The 14283-nt window shown below is 35.6% G+C and overlaps 1 protein-coding gene across 11 annotated transcripts in view; it reads right to left on the bottom strand.

Moving 5' to 3' along the window:
• Positions 1–7591: 7591 nt before the first annotated feature.
• ERBIN (erbb2 interacting protein) overlaps positions 7592–14283 on the bottom strand; it is a 114314-nt gene continuing 107622 nt past the window's right edge. For 8 of the 11 annotated variants that reach the window (XM_064500154.1, XM_064500152.1, XM_064500153.1 and 5 more), the window contains 5 exons: positions 13996–14205; positions 12975–13067; positions 12306–12380; positions 11608–11738; positions 7592–10839 (listed from right to left, as the gene is read on the bottom strand). In XM_064500154.1, coding sequence (XP_064356224.1) covers positions 10785–10839; positions 11608–11738; positions 12306–12380; positions 12975–13067; positions 13996–14205 — 564 coding nt within the window. In that variant the 3' untranslated portion in view covers positions 7592–10784. The remainder of the gene's footprint in view (positions 10840–11607; positions 11739–12305; positions 12381–12974; positions 13068–13995; positions 14206–14283) is intronic. The other 3 variants (XM_064500162.1, XM_064500158.1, XM_064500163.1) reach the window with 1 other exon arrangement.

Genomic DNA, 14283 nt, shown 5'->3' on the forward strand with positions numbered 1-14283 from the left:
TCAGCAAAATGGCTAATCCTAAAGGTTTACATCTGCCCAAAGCATTTGCCTATATGTCAAACTGCTTTTTCCACTTGCCATAATATTTTTCATCAATCACCAGTTATTCTTTGTGTGCTTCTGTAATGTCTGTTACTCATCTTACTGTAACACTCTATTAAACAAAGAAAAAGATTAATGTTTATATTGTTCAGGGAAAAACAGCACACATGGCAATAGGATGGCCATTTGACTTTGATACTCTATTTGATAGGTGTTTTTCAGCTGAGTATGGTTGTCAGATAACTAGATGTTTCAGTGTAGGCTATTTACATATCAACTCACTTTAGTACTTCTGCAGGATGCTAAAGATACTATATTCTTAGTTCTCTTTTTCAATCAGACTTTCATAATTCTGCAACTATGAACTCAAAAAAGGAAACAACTAACAGTTCATGAAAAAAAAGTCAAAACACAAACAATTGCATAAAGCAGTTTGAGTTTAGGGAATTTTTGACATCTGAGACTTCAAGAAAAGCTCAAGTGAATGGTACAAATGTTTAAAATAATGCTGTCATTTAACCATAGATAGCACCTTTGGTTCTAATGGTTCTCATTAAAGCATGCAAGTAGTGTGTTCAGGGTTTGTTTTGTTTGTGTTTTTTATAAGATGGTGAACTTTTAACTTGGTCTTTCAGTATATGAAAGTGATAAAAATAGACATATATCAATCTGGTGAAGAGATACAAATGAAAATAAAGCCTTTTTCACAGAGTACTTTCACAAGAAATATTAAAATGCCAATGAAAGTTTTTATATTTGTATAGCTCTTGCTACATAAGCTTGTTTCCATAAATAACAACTTTACACCATATTTCTTATAATACAACTACATTTCCAAAGTTTTGCATAGGTGTTTGGGAGGGGGATGTAGTACACAGGGTACAAATGTGCCTCTTACAACCAAAAATATTCTTTCTCTTGTGAATTAAACAAGAAGCATGACATTCAAATCCTACTTTCCTACTACTTCTCACAGTGGACTGCCGGTTCAAAGTGACTTCTGAGAATTCTATTATTTTTCTTAGTTTTTGCCCAGACACGTGCCAGGTCAGGTCAGAATATTTTTCTGCTTCTTGTAGTCAGTCAGGAATTTTACTCAATGTATAAATTCATACAAAAATGCTTGCCAAGCTCTACAGGTGGCCAAAACCTCAATTCTGATAGTATGAACTGCTCGAAGTGGGTTGTTAACATTAAATCTGAAAACAACAGCATAAACCTTGCCAACATCCAGAGTTATTTCAAGGCATTTTATTTTGGAATAACACTGCACATAGAAGTAGGAATTTAGGAAATACCTACTTTATTCAAATTCACACCTCAGTTTAAGTTGAACTAACTTTCAAGTACATATATGTCAGAAAATGTTAACTTTAAGCATTTCACAGATTATAGATCTTATTCTCAATCCACAGTTCTTCCAAAATGCCAGAAAATGCTTTCATCTGCTTCCCACCATTATACTTTTCAGATTTATCAAGGTGTGCCTTACTATGATTTTTTTTAATGAGGTTGTTGTGTAGTAGAGGCAAACATCTTGCAGAACGCAAACTATTCTATGAAGTTCTCTTATCAATGACATCTAATCTCAAAAATGAAATAAAATGCATTTAAAAAGACAAAGACCAGTTTTATATCTCTACCCAGAACCTTTTTGGAAAGATTTTTCTAGCATAAAATTTCTCTGTTAGTGAATTATTTCTCCCAGCTGAAATTTTAGCTCAAATCTTAAAATCCTAAACATACCGAAATGAACGGATGAAATCTCAATTGTCATGCTGACAGCTTTTCAAATATCCTGCCTCGGATATGGCAGTAATCGATATAAGCCATCACTGTTAAATTGAAACAGGTTTGAGATTTTTGCATCTGATTTTTGTTTGTTTTTTTTATGGCAATCACAAGAAAAAAGTTAGGATTTTTGCATTTAGCATAGCAGTATCAGTTAAGAGTTACATTAGCAGCTATGGAAGTGTGTTTTATAAAAAAAGTTGGCCTTTTCCCTGTAAAATTGCTTAAATAATCAAAGCTGGAATAGTGTTTCTTAGCTTTCAGTTCTTTTTAAAGTTATTCCAAAATAAGATGATGGAGTTAGTTGACAACCAATAGCATCTGGTAGTACTTTTATCTCTGGATCTTTAGGTGCATGTTAACAGCAAAAGACCATCACCACCCTTGACAGACTGGGGAAGTGAGCCAAAGCAGGTAAAAGGTAGATTTGGAGACAGAAGCTGCATCCAGTTATCATTTCAGCCCAGCATTTCCTCAATCACTTATGAGATCTGTATTTGTTTTCCAGACAATACTGCTTGGATTACAGAAGCATGTCTGCTTCAAAAGGAGTTTTTAGAAGACCTTCTTTTAAGCTGTGTACAAGTTCCAGACATGAATTTTATAAGTTTACAGTAGCATATGCATGTGTAGGAGAGGAAGAGAAAGTATTTTAAAATTCAGCTTTTTTATTTTTACCCTACTTACGCTACTAATAGAAATCCTGCAGCCATCTTCCCTCGAACTTTGCTTGCCTGATACTACCCTTAGTCAATTAATGATGTTCTGATTGCCTTTAGTTAGTTAGTTATTTTGCAGAGTTTGCTGAGAGATGTTCCACACGCAGGTGGGCACAGTCCTGGGCAGCCGGCTCAAGCTGCCCCTGCTGAGCAGGGGACTGGCCCAGGCGAGCTCCGGTCCCTAAACCTCAGAATATTGCTTGTTGAGAGGAGCACAAAGGACACCCTCCTCCTAGCCCACTGACCACAATAATTAGGCATCACCTGGGCAAAGGGCACACAGCACAAATAGCCTGATAACATAGCCCAGTGGCTACTGCCCATGCTCAGGTTGGTAAAGTCCTTAACCTGAGAACAGTTCATATATTTTAATGCATTTACTACTTAATGTAAAATGCAGAAAAGCAGGGACCCAAGCCAGAGGATGTCCCCTGTCTTCCACAGTTGCCCTAATTATTACATTATAGGGTCTTGTTCTCTGTCTTGCTCCTTTCAGACAAAGGAGTCTATAGTAAGTCTTCTACTTCCTGATAAATTCTTAAAATATACATTATATTATTATTTCTCTTTAATTGTATCACCACAGCTGCTGGCAGAAGCGTACAGAAGAAAACATTTTGTCTTCATATAAACTTTTATCCAATGTCCATATTTCAAAGTGAAATTTGGGGCAAATAAAGCAGTTTTGAATAAGCAACAGGAAAATTGAAATAATCTTTTAGTCATGAAAATTTACTTTCTTAGGAGTTAATTATGTAAGTAACAAATCAATAACAGGTTAGCTTTAAAATACTCCTAAAAGCTACAGAATGTTTTAAATTATCACAATGAGGAGGTTTAAAAGAAAATAATTTGAATTTTTTACAAAGCATCAAACAGGAAGGTTATCAGTATATTATATAAATTTAATTATAAATGCAGTTTTATCTGGTTGTTATTACTACAGGTGTCAACTAAGTTTTGCAAACAAATACTAACATTTTATAACTTATGCAAAACCAGTATAAAATATATTGTTAGAAACAAATGGATCTCAATATTAATGCTGAAAAGTCTTTCAAAATTTTAGTATCTTGTGACAGCTTAGAAAAAAGCATATCAGTATTAGTGCTGTAATCAAATAATTACAGTTTACTATTCCTAAACCACAAGTCACTTACCACAGAGTTATTTCCATTATTCAAATCACCAAGTGTATTTTCATAGCTTTTAGAAGGAAAATGCAATAGAGAAAAAAAGAAAATGTTTGGAGGCTTTAGCTGTTCCAGCATAGTTTCTAACCTTTGCATGCATCCAAACCAACCATCAATCATTTTACATTACCGTTAATCATATAATGTTGTCTTGCTTGCTATTTCATTTTTCCCAGGATTTAATATGACAACTAACCAGCTGTTAAAGTTTCTTTCAAAACTTATTGGAAAACCTCACTTTCTCAGTAGAGGAGCCATGGCTTTCAATGAAGTACTGCTGGCAGAAACATTCTCAGCAAAAATAAATTCTCCATATTCAAAAATGATTGTCAGTTATTCTATTGTGAGTGGAAGTTGTTGCAAACAAAAAACAATCAAATTTGCTAAAGTGATCTGATGTTAGCAGCCTTGGCATCATGCTTTCAGATCATGTGTTTTACTGATGCATACTTATAATTCAGTAAAAAGCTTTCTGCTCCTGTTTTTTTCCCCCTCAAAGTTTCTTTCGAAAATCATCCAAATCAGCAATTGAACAAGAACTTCTCTGTAGAGCACCTGCTGCCAGTTTCACTATTAACAGATATTCCTTAAGAAGTTTATCCAAATTAGTATTTTTTACAAGTCTCACAAATGAAGGTGAATACTCTGTCAACATTTTTAATGTTGCTAGTGAGGAAACAAATAGCTAAACAATTTGCAGTATCCAACCATACCTCATGAAACGTATTAAGTGTGGAGCCAGATATTCCTTCATGTTAGGCAGCTGCAATATAGATGCTTACTGTGATTGTAAATATTATAGTTCTTGATGCCCAAAAGTTCAGAGCATGCTAGAAAAGCCATGCCATTTCAGTGATGCGCACTTGCATATAGAGCCGTTCGTTGCCACCTTGGAACCATTGCCAGCCTAGCTGCATGATACTGTTCTCTTGCACCTTTTTATTACATCTCCGAAAGTGTCCTCTCTCAGCCATTAAGATACACCAGCTGTAGGTTAACTGAGTGTTTCATAGCTCAGTTACATTTATCTATAGCTATTAACAGATTCTCCATTAAACACAATATAAGCATTGCAAGCTACTTAAGTGCACAAAATTCTGTGCAGATTATTTCTGCTGTAGCGTAAAATATGTATGTTGTAATGCCTATTCCCTATTTTCCCCTGTCTTAGCTGAGATAGCCTCACCTTCCCTCCATGTTTAATTTTTATTCTTAACACTAAGCAATATTCCAAGCTGCAGAACAGAAATACAAATTGTTTTCTTGTAAACAATACAAGGAATAGTGGATGCAGGAATGCAGAAAGTCGGAAATCAGAAAGGGAGAGAGGGACTGCAAGGAGGTTAATGCTATACTTGAAATGAGGCTCATAAATGGTAAGAGGAAGGGAACATTTGATATTGGAATCTTCTCCTAGTTTATTAGTTTGTCTTTATATATTTTGCAGATTTTAGCACAGCAAAGTAAAGGTTGGGTAAAGCTTAGAGTCCAAGTACAAGTCTTCAGTAAATATAAGAATCATCAGATGGGGTCATGTCACAGAAAATTGTTTTATTTATCACTTACTTGTTGAGGATGGGTAAGAATGTGAATTAAAACAGTGGGTTCCCAAGCCTAGAAGCAAGTGACTTGTAGTTTTTATCAGCTTGATAACAAAATACTATAGTGTAACAACATCAGTTATTACAGTCATGATATGTCTTCCATTTTTCATCTTACAGGATAAATTCTAGACTAGCAGTTTTCCAAAGAGAGAACCAACTAATGATAGGCTTTTTTGAATGCAGTATCAGCCCCTCATGGAGAAGTCCCTGACCTGAAACAACAACGATCTTGCAAAACTTCTAATTCCCATAATGAGAGGAAAATTGTTTCAGAAGGTGTAAGCTTTTTGTCAACAAGAACAAAATTTGTTTTTGGGAGGGTGGAAAAGATGCAAATTGTCCTTTTAAATGAAGACTATGTGAAGTGCTCTAGTAGTTTTTAATTTTCTAGATAAGACCATTTAGAACAAATGATCTACCCTAATTGAGGCACTCAGAACTTTCTCAAAACCTTTTTTTTTTTTTTTTTTTTTTTTTTTTTTTTTGAATCGATTTACTCAGATGGTCCTTTGGGAAAGGATTCTTTCTGCCAGAGGAGCAGAAGACTTGATAATCGTGACTTCACAAAAAGCTTCCTAAAATCAGCCAGACCCAAACTAAGTACAAAAAATTGAATAAAAGATGATTTTTGAGAGAGATGTTTGTTCTGTTATTTGCTTTGCTTTCGTATACATACAATAAGGAAAATTTATCAAAATAGTGCCCTTATTCGTGGCAAAATATGGCTCCAATTAAGCTGTGAGGAATCATAGTACTACATAAAACTAACATTCACATGGAGCTGGGAAGAATTTCTGCTGTAGAAACAGAAGTACAGCTCAGATAAAACAATTCGCTTTATACAGAACTCCTCCTCCCGGTTAAATACTCCTTTGGCCAAGATGGATTTGGGCACTATAGCAAATAATAAGCAAATCTGAGTCTAATTTTATGCATGTTGGCCAATAATTCTTCAATTTGCAGGATGACAAGTAGCATATTGCCTGAGCAATGTATTGAAGAGACAATCATTAGATCTAAAGTGATTTTTTCAGCTCACTTCAGTTGACCAGCATACGATTTTACAGAGAAATTTTCACTTCTCTTCCTCTGGCTACTTGTTTGTCATATAACATAAATTGAGACAGGGACAATCTTATACTGCATTTGCAGTGTATGGCATAGTGGGAGCCCAGTTTCAAGAGAGGCTCATAGATGCTGCAACAGAACCTTCTGGGCACATTCTGAAATCTGATTTAACCCAAGTCAATGGAAATAACATGCCAAAATACATTTTCTCTCTGAAAAAGTGCTTCCACTCAGAAAAGCACAAGTTGAAGCCAACTTACAGGATCCATCTAAGTTGGATCCAGCCTTAGGTGTCTGATGAAAAGGTAAACTGTTGACTAATGAAATAAAGTAGATCAAAGGCTAAGTTGCATAGGAATGAGGCACACCTATAAATACCCCAGAAATGAAAAAGAGAATAAATTTGAAGTCTGATGCATAAAAGGCAGAAAAGACAACACAGACTCCACAAGAGTCCACAGGACAAAATGAGGGGGCAGGAGAGGGGGAATTCCCTCAAAGGAGGGGAGCACAGGTGCAAAGAAACATCAGCAGGGGCCCAGTGCTCCAGAGTCATCAGGGCTGTAATTCAGAATCTGTTTTTTTCCTGTAGAGAAAACTCTAGGAGTGAGTTAGCCAGACTAATATGCCAGAGGCATATATAAAAAGGAAAAAAAAAAGACAATACAATTTAATTGCATGAATACATTGTCAGGCAGTTTCCAAGAAAACTGAGTGTAAATCTGCATTATCTTTCCCTTGAAGTTTTGTGCGCCGCTCTTCACTTTCTTTACCATGTAACCCTTGTATCCTCTCATTAGAGCACTCCCAAGATGCTTAAAATTAACCCTCCTCCTTAACTTAGTCATGCCTTCTCAGTTATTGAAGCAGCTTAATTTACATCAGGCATAAAAAGACTACTTACCTTTTTAGGAAGGAGCCTATCTATCCATAGCCTAAAGTCTAATGTCTTAGCCTAAAGCTCTTATACTCAAATACCTTTATGAATAAACTAGTCTTGCAACACAATCCCCTAGAGCAGACCTCTGGGCACTGAGATGCAGGGAGCCAGCTAACACAAATAAGCTTTCACTAATAGATACTCATAGAGGATGTGGTCCTACAGAAACTATAGAAAAATAAAACTGTGTTATGGAGAATTTCCTGTAAGTTAAATAAATCAGTTACACACAACTTTAAAGAGCATTAGTTTATTATCTATTCTCCATGTGTTACTCAGAAACAGTCTAATTATATACAAAAATTTGGAATGTTGAATAAATGCTGATCAATAAAAACATCATTTCATAGCTGTTGACAAGGGAATATTTCTAAACAAAAACAAAATGATCAAAGGTTTAACTGTGTGTTGCTTATTGCTATGTTTGTGTTCATAGAATGCTTTCAAGTATATACACATTTTTTTAACTCCAGTCCAAAAAAGAAACTCAGAAAAATATTTACACAATAAATATGTGGGAGATTTCATCTTTTCACTATATCAGTTGAACTGATTCTTTAATGAACTATTAAGAATAGAAAGAATTAACAGAGTTTGCATCAACTCATTGCTATGCTGAATAACTTATGCTGCTGACGGATTTTATTCTATTCAAGAAGTAGTCTAAGAGGCATTCAAAATGAAAAGTGCTGATACGGTTTCTCCTCCTACTGAATCCTGGCTGGACTAATTCAGGAGACATCTTCCTCCCACTCTCTGCAAAATCATCTAGATTGACATTTATTTATTTACCTTTACACACAGACACTGAAGGAACAAACACATTTCAACCCATTACAAACTCCAAGGTTTGCTGAGTAAAATCAGCATAATCAATGCTTTATTTGATGGTTAATTTGTTAATTTACTGAACACAAACTTTGGCCAAGGATTTCCACAAGTAGTACTAAACTTCTTGCTGTAAATCTCTACTTCTAACCATAGCCAAACAGTTTTTGGTAGCATTTTCCTGCCATACATAACTCTGCAAACTAAGTGACGCAATATAGTTTAAAACTTCTGTTAACATTAAAGCAAAGTAGAATACAATTATTCATCAGTGATATTCATCAGAGATATATTTAAAACGTACTGCAAAATGTATATAAAGTCCATCCAAGATCAGTAAAGAATCAGTTCTGCTTTTTGAACTTTTCCCTTCCCAAAGATACAAGTTATGTATAAGACCAAGTTAATTCAGGACTTGTCTGTATGCATTCCCTTTAAAAGGCAGTGTGTGATAAAAATAACATGATTAGAAGTAATGAAGATGTGATGTGAACATTTTGCATTTTCAATAAAAAAATATAAACTAAACAACAACAAAAGACATCTTAGAAGGGGAATACTGAAGCCTGCCATTATATAGCTATGTTTCTCATTCTTTTCTTTAGAGATTAACAGCACACAGAAAATAAGTGAATTTTATCAAAATACAGCACATTTCTGCTAATATATCAAAAAAATCATTTCCTATGTAAATATTACTGCAAATCAACTAAAAAGAATTAAAATATACAAAGAGTTGTTAAAGGGTTTCAATTAAAATTAGAACTATACACAGTACAACAAGCAATAGTTAACGTCTTTGAAAGAAGTGCAATAATATTGGAGTTCACTTACTTAAAAAGTACTGCCTGTTTTTTAATGCTAGCTAGGTATAATTCCTTTCTCTTCCAGCTCATTTTCCCAAAACTAAAGAAGGCTGGTGTTTTTGCTAGCTTTATTAAAAGCATTTATTTTTGTACATATGGGTTGAAAAAAAAACAACTTACACCAGTTTCAAACTACCAACTTATATGTAATTAAAAATGAACCGCAATAACTAAATATTGCTCCAATGACAGGCTAATCATTAGCCCTAATTAAAAACAGTTATTGGTCTTCTATGGCACTTTTCCCTGGTCCATAACAACCGTGTATTGATTATCACTGCAGATTATGCAGTCTCTATTCAATTACAAAGGAGAAAGAAAAATAAAGTTAATGTTTCTGGTAAACAAAATTAATAAAAGCATAATTGAATATTTTATACAGTAATAAGGAACAAAGGCAGCCTGTGGTAAATCACTATTATATTAATATAGTTAGAAACCCTTTAATGACTCTGAAGTGTCTAGTTCACATTTAAAGTTACCTGTAGGAACAGCCCTTTAAGAAACATCATTACGAACTGGTGGGTTGTAAGTACGCCCTCCCTTTGCTCCTCAGCTCCCCACAGCAATTCTCCATCACCATTCAAAGTTTCACAAACTTGCTTTGGTTACCTAGCTCCACGCATATGGTTTCCTTTTTGATTAACAAGGTAATGCAAAGGCCAAACAAAATCAAGATGACGTTCATAACCCTTCCTGCATCATTCACTTTGTGTGTTTTTAGATGTATATTACAGGCAACAATCTTAAAAACTGGCCATTTCAGTTTCATTTTTAAAAATCTATAAGATTAAAATGGAGTACTTTATAAAGATAAAAGCATCGCCATTTGCACAAAATTGGGGATTTCCATGGCAGAGAAAATCTCTGGGCACATTTCCACAGTACAGTTGAAAAAAATTATGTATGCAAAAAAACCCCAACTAAACTTGAATCGCATGTGGCAAATGAATATTCAATGACTACATTAAGAACAAATCCTGCAGAAGATCACAAATTTGTCATTATAGTCTTCCTAAAAAACACCATAAGCTTTTATTGCATTTTCTATTGGTAGACGTACACTCCAAAACTAAACAGTTTTTCATCACTCTTGATTCCAGATTTAGATAGCAAATAGTTGTTTCACCTGGCCTTTATTCTGTCCAACCAGCACCACCTTCCATCTACCCATTCAACTATACAACGTGCACATAGCAAAGCCAACGTTTCATATCTCCTGTCCACATCTACAGAAGTGGTTTCGCTAACACATTAATATCTGGTGAATAAAAATAAAGGCAATAAACAGCTACAGGACAGACAGCCCAGCCATCTGTCCATTGGCTACAACCTAGGCTTCTCAAAGCCTTGCACAAAGTTTAGTAATGTGTATGAATTATCCAAAAATAAACCTACCATCTGTACAAAAAACAACACAGGTTTGTTCTTGTAGGAGTGATCCTTAGATTGCTATAATGCTTAAAAACAAGTTTATTCACCATATGCATTTCCAAAATGATTTCCTGTACGTTCTATACAGTGGTTTTTCCCCCTTTAACCACAAGTTCAATATTTCATCTCCTGTACAAATTTTGATCATAGTTTAAGTCCCTTTCATATATAAAAATAGTCAAAATATTCAGTTCCCCATAAGTCCTTCGATGAATCTTGTTGGCTTTTTCCCCATATCCACAGTATTTATGAAGAAACCTCTCGTACAATGATGAGTTCCACTGCATTCTGAAAAGTCTTTAGCAAAGATACTGCTTGTCCATGATCAATATTGATGAAGCTGTATCCATTAGCCTAAAAAGAATTGAAAATAGCAGTTTCATATTTCATGGTAGTTTATTGAAGCTTAAACCATGATTAAAATAACCAATTTTTTAATGAATGCAGGCAATGAAATATTGCAGATTTGCATATTATCATATTATTGATGAGTAGAACATGCTGCAGGCTACAAGAAATGAAACTATTCTGTTAGCCTTGGAAGAATTTTGCCCCAAAGATATTGAATACATGTGCAAATAACTTCTAATTCCTGTTACTGTATGGAGGTCTGGAAGTTTCCATCCACCAGATGGCTACACCAGTAAGAGAACTAGGACCTGAAGCTGGCTTTCTCATTCCACTAAGAAGAACGAACAAACATGTTCAGAGTTATTTACTTTAATTACCCTGAAAAATACAATCTTTTAGTTAGAACAATTGATCTTCGTTTAGTTCTTTGCATGCTAGCTGGCTTTTTCTTACGTTGGAGGGATTATGCTATGTTTTCAGTCCGCTTTTGTTTTAGAAACTGTTCATGTTAAGTTGCAATTTCAGATACAAATGTATTTTTTCTGAGAAAAACTGAAATGCACCAAGCCTAACTCTATAAACATTCTCTAGCTAGGAATGTGGTGAATAATTTTATCTTGAGACTAGGCTCCAACTTGAAGCGTGGCTACAGCATTGAGTGTCCTGTTAACCTGTTTCCACAAGGCAACAAGGGCTTATACAATCACACTGCCCATTTCCTTGACCCCTCCCCAAGTAACTTCTGAACTCATTAAACAATTTCAAACGAACCTGACACAGAAGAGGTGGTCTGAAAGGTACTGACTCCCCAGAGAAGAACTGCAAAGCTGCAGCCCAGAAGCCGCAGCTCCTGAAACGACGTTTGCTCTCCTGCCTCGGGAAGGCTGGGGTCTCTGGCTCGCCTGGCAGCAGAAGGGGCAGCCAGGAGGTTCATGGTGGGACCTCCAGGATGCAGCTCAGCAAACAGGTAGTTTCTGCCAGTGCTTCCCCATGTGCAGCCCACCAGCTTGGGGAGAGGCAGCAAAGATGGGCAGGAACTGCAAGATGGAGGTGGTGTAACAACAAGGTGCAGCTGGGGAGAGGGGTTGTGAGGCCATGTCTGGCACACAGACAATGTCTGTGTATTGAGAATACTGCACAGGAGTGACAAGTAACTGAGTGACTGTGAAATCCTCATGAACATGCTCATGTTCCATCTTGAACAACAGCTTTAGGACTATTTTGTCTTTACAAGTGTGAAAACTGGTCAGAATTTGAAAGATGATCCAACTGATTAATGCTTCAGTCTTTATCACCTATCCTAATGTTAGTGAGAAGGAAACTCAAAGCATCATCCCAGCATACAAAAATGCTTCTGGAAAAGATACTGGCAATCTATAGAAAACTTAAGCATTCTGCTCTTGGAAAAAAAGCAAACTAAAACTGAACCAGTATATTAGACAGGCAATTTAATTAGATAACAAAAGTACCTGAATTATTTTATCTCCAGGCTGCAATAGCTTAGATGCTGGTCCTTCTGGTTGCACTCTGGTTACAAATATACCCTTGAAAAACAGGTGGAAAACATTTTTGACAGTTTACTTCATAAATAGTATGGTAGCATGAAACTGATATAATTCAAAATATTATTTCAATTTTCCATTTCAAGTAGAAAAGCATATAATGCTATTTTACAGCTCTATCTGCTTTTGTGACTGCCATTCTTTTCTGACATTAAATCCAAGAGAACTGCTTTTAAAGAAGTACTGAAGGGCAAATTTTGATCTGCCTGATGTTTATTTAACTTGAGCCTTTGTTTTTTGGCAGATGCATACATCAAGATGAATTATCAACCACTGGAAAAGGTTGTAGGCTAAATCATATTCTCTTTTAAAGGCTTCCTAATTGTAAGCCCCATAATTCACTTATCTGGAATCTGTTGCCTGATGTCTAGAAGACTATAAAACACACTCAGCTAGAGTCATTGTCTGGACTGTCACATGGCCACAGTGCTCACCTACTCTCTTGATTTGCCATAGTCATGTCTTCACTTCTCTCCTACCAGCTCCTGGAGTTTGGTTTTTGTTTTGTTTTTAAGCACTGAAAACATTTGCTGATCAGAATGATTTTAAAAAGATGCATTAGTATAAAATACTCACATCATCTTCAGGTCTGAACGGATTCCCTCTACCGCCAACTCCTCCTGATATACTAAATCCAAGCTCAGGATCCTTGTCAATCCTCACTCGAATCTGAACGTTACAACCAAAGTTAGAAAAACTGGCTGAAAACTTAACACCCGACACTGATGAAATGATTACTAAGTAATTCAGATGAAGAAAAACTTTTAAAAATAAAATTATGTAAAAACTTGTTCTTTCTCTTTCCTTGTTCCTTCCAGCTGAATTTTATCAAATCTGGCTCTTGTTTCACTTTAAGTTCCACATAGCTAACACTGTCCCCCTTTTCTCTCGCCAGAAGAGTAAATTCGTAAACTTACTTTGCACAAAATTTGGAGATTCTTATTCTAGTACAGAATGAAAACAGAGCTCAAAATTTTCTGTAAACCAAAGCAATTACAGAGGAAACAGCCTATCTCCAAGAACAGAAAGAATGGTACTCACAGTGACAGGACCATTAAGAGGTATGTGAATTTCTTACACCTTCATCTGTCTGCCATAGACAAAACTGGTAATTTTCAGGCATGCATCAGACACTCAGACTTTTTTAATCCTGGCTTTTGTTTAGGGTTGCATATTACTGTATTTGCAGGTTATTGAACCATTCTGGACAGCACTGAATAGATGCAAAGTACTCTGAAGTGCATTGCTGCTTTGCCTTTTTTCAGTTATTACATAAATAGTGAGTTGGTGATCAATAGTGGAGAAAATTTCTCACTAAAGACATGGAAGTGTAGATTTCTGGTATATTCTTAAAAAATCTACCACATTTAAATCTCTTTAACAATGTGCACATAAGCAGGAAAAGAGCTCAAAACCAGAAGGAATGTGATTTCAACAGCAGGACTGCACTGAGCTAGCGTTATCTTCTGCTGGAGTTAAATTCCTAAACGATTTCAGTCACCATCTACAGAGCAGCCGTAATGAACAAAAAACAATGTAATTATTTGCCGCTACTAACAGACAGAAGTCATATATTCAAGTTTCATTTTATCCTTACCTCTTGCTTTACCATTTCATGGCTTTGTCTGGGAGAACACTGGGATTGTGCATAGGGAGGCTGGTGGGCAACTTTCAACATCAGATAATCAATTAATTGTTCTCTAGATGGATGTCTTGCTACTGATGATTGAGGAGGGAGATGATGGACTTGGCTGTAGTTTGCCTGTGGTCTTTGAGGCTGGCACATCTGTCCATTTGTCAAAGGTATCTGAATAAAACATGAATACTTTTTAAATCATATATTTTATGAGCAGCGAGCCTCAATTCTTCCTTAATTATTTCAATA

Source organism: Dromaius novaehollandiae, chromosome W (assembly GCF_036370855.1).
Source record: "Dromaius novaehollandiae isolate bDroNov1 chromosome W, bDroNov1.hap1, whole genome shotgun sequence".
NCBI lineage: Eukaryota > Metazoa > Chordata > Aves > Casuariiformes > Dromaiidae > Dromaius > Dromaius novaehollandiae.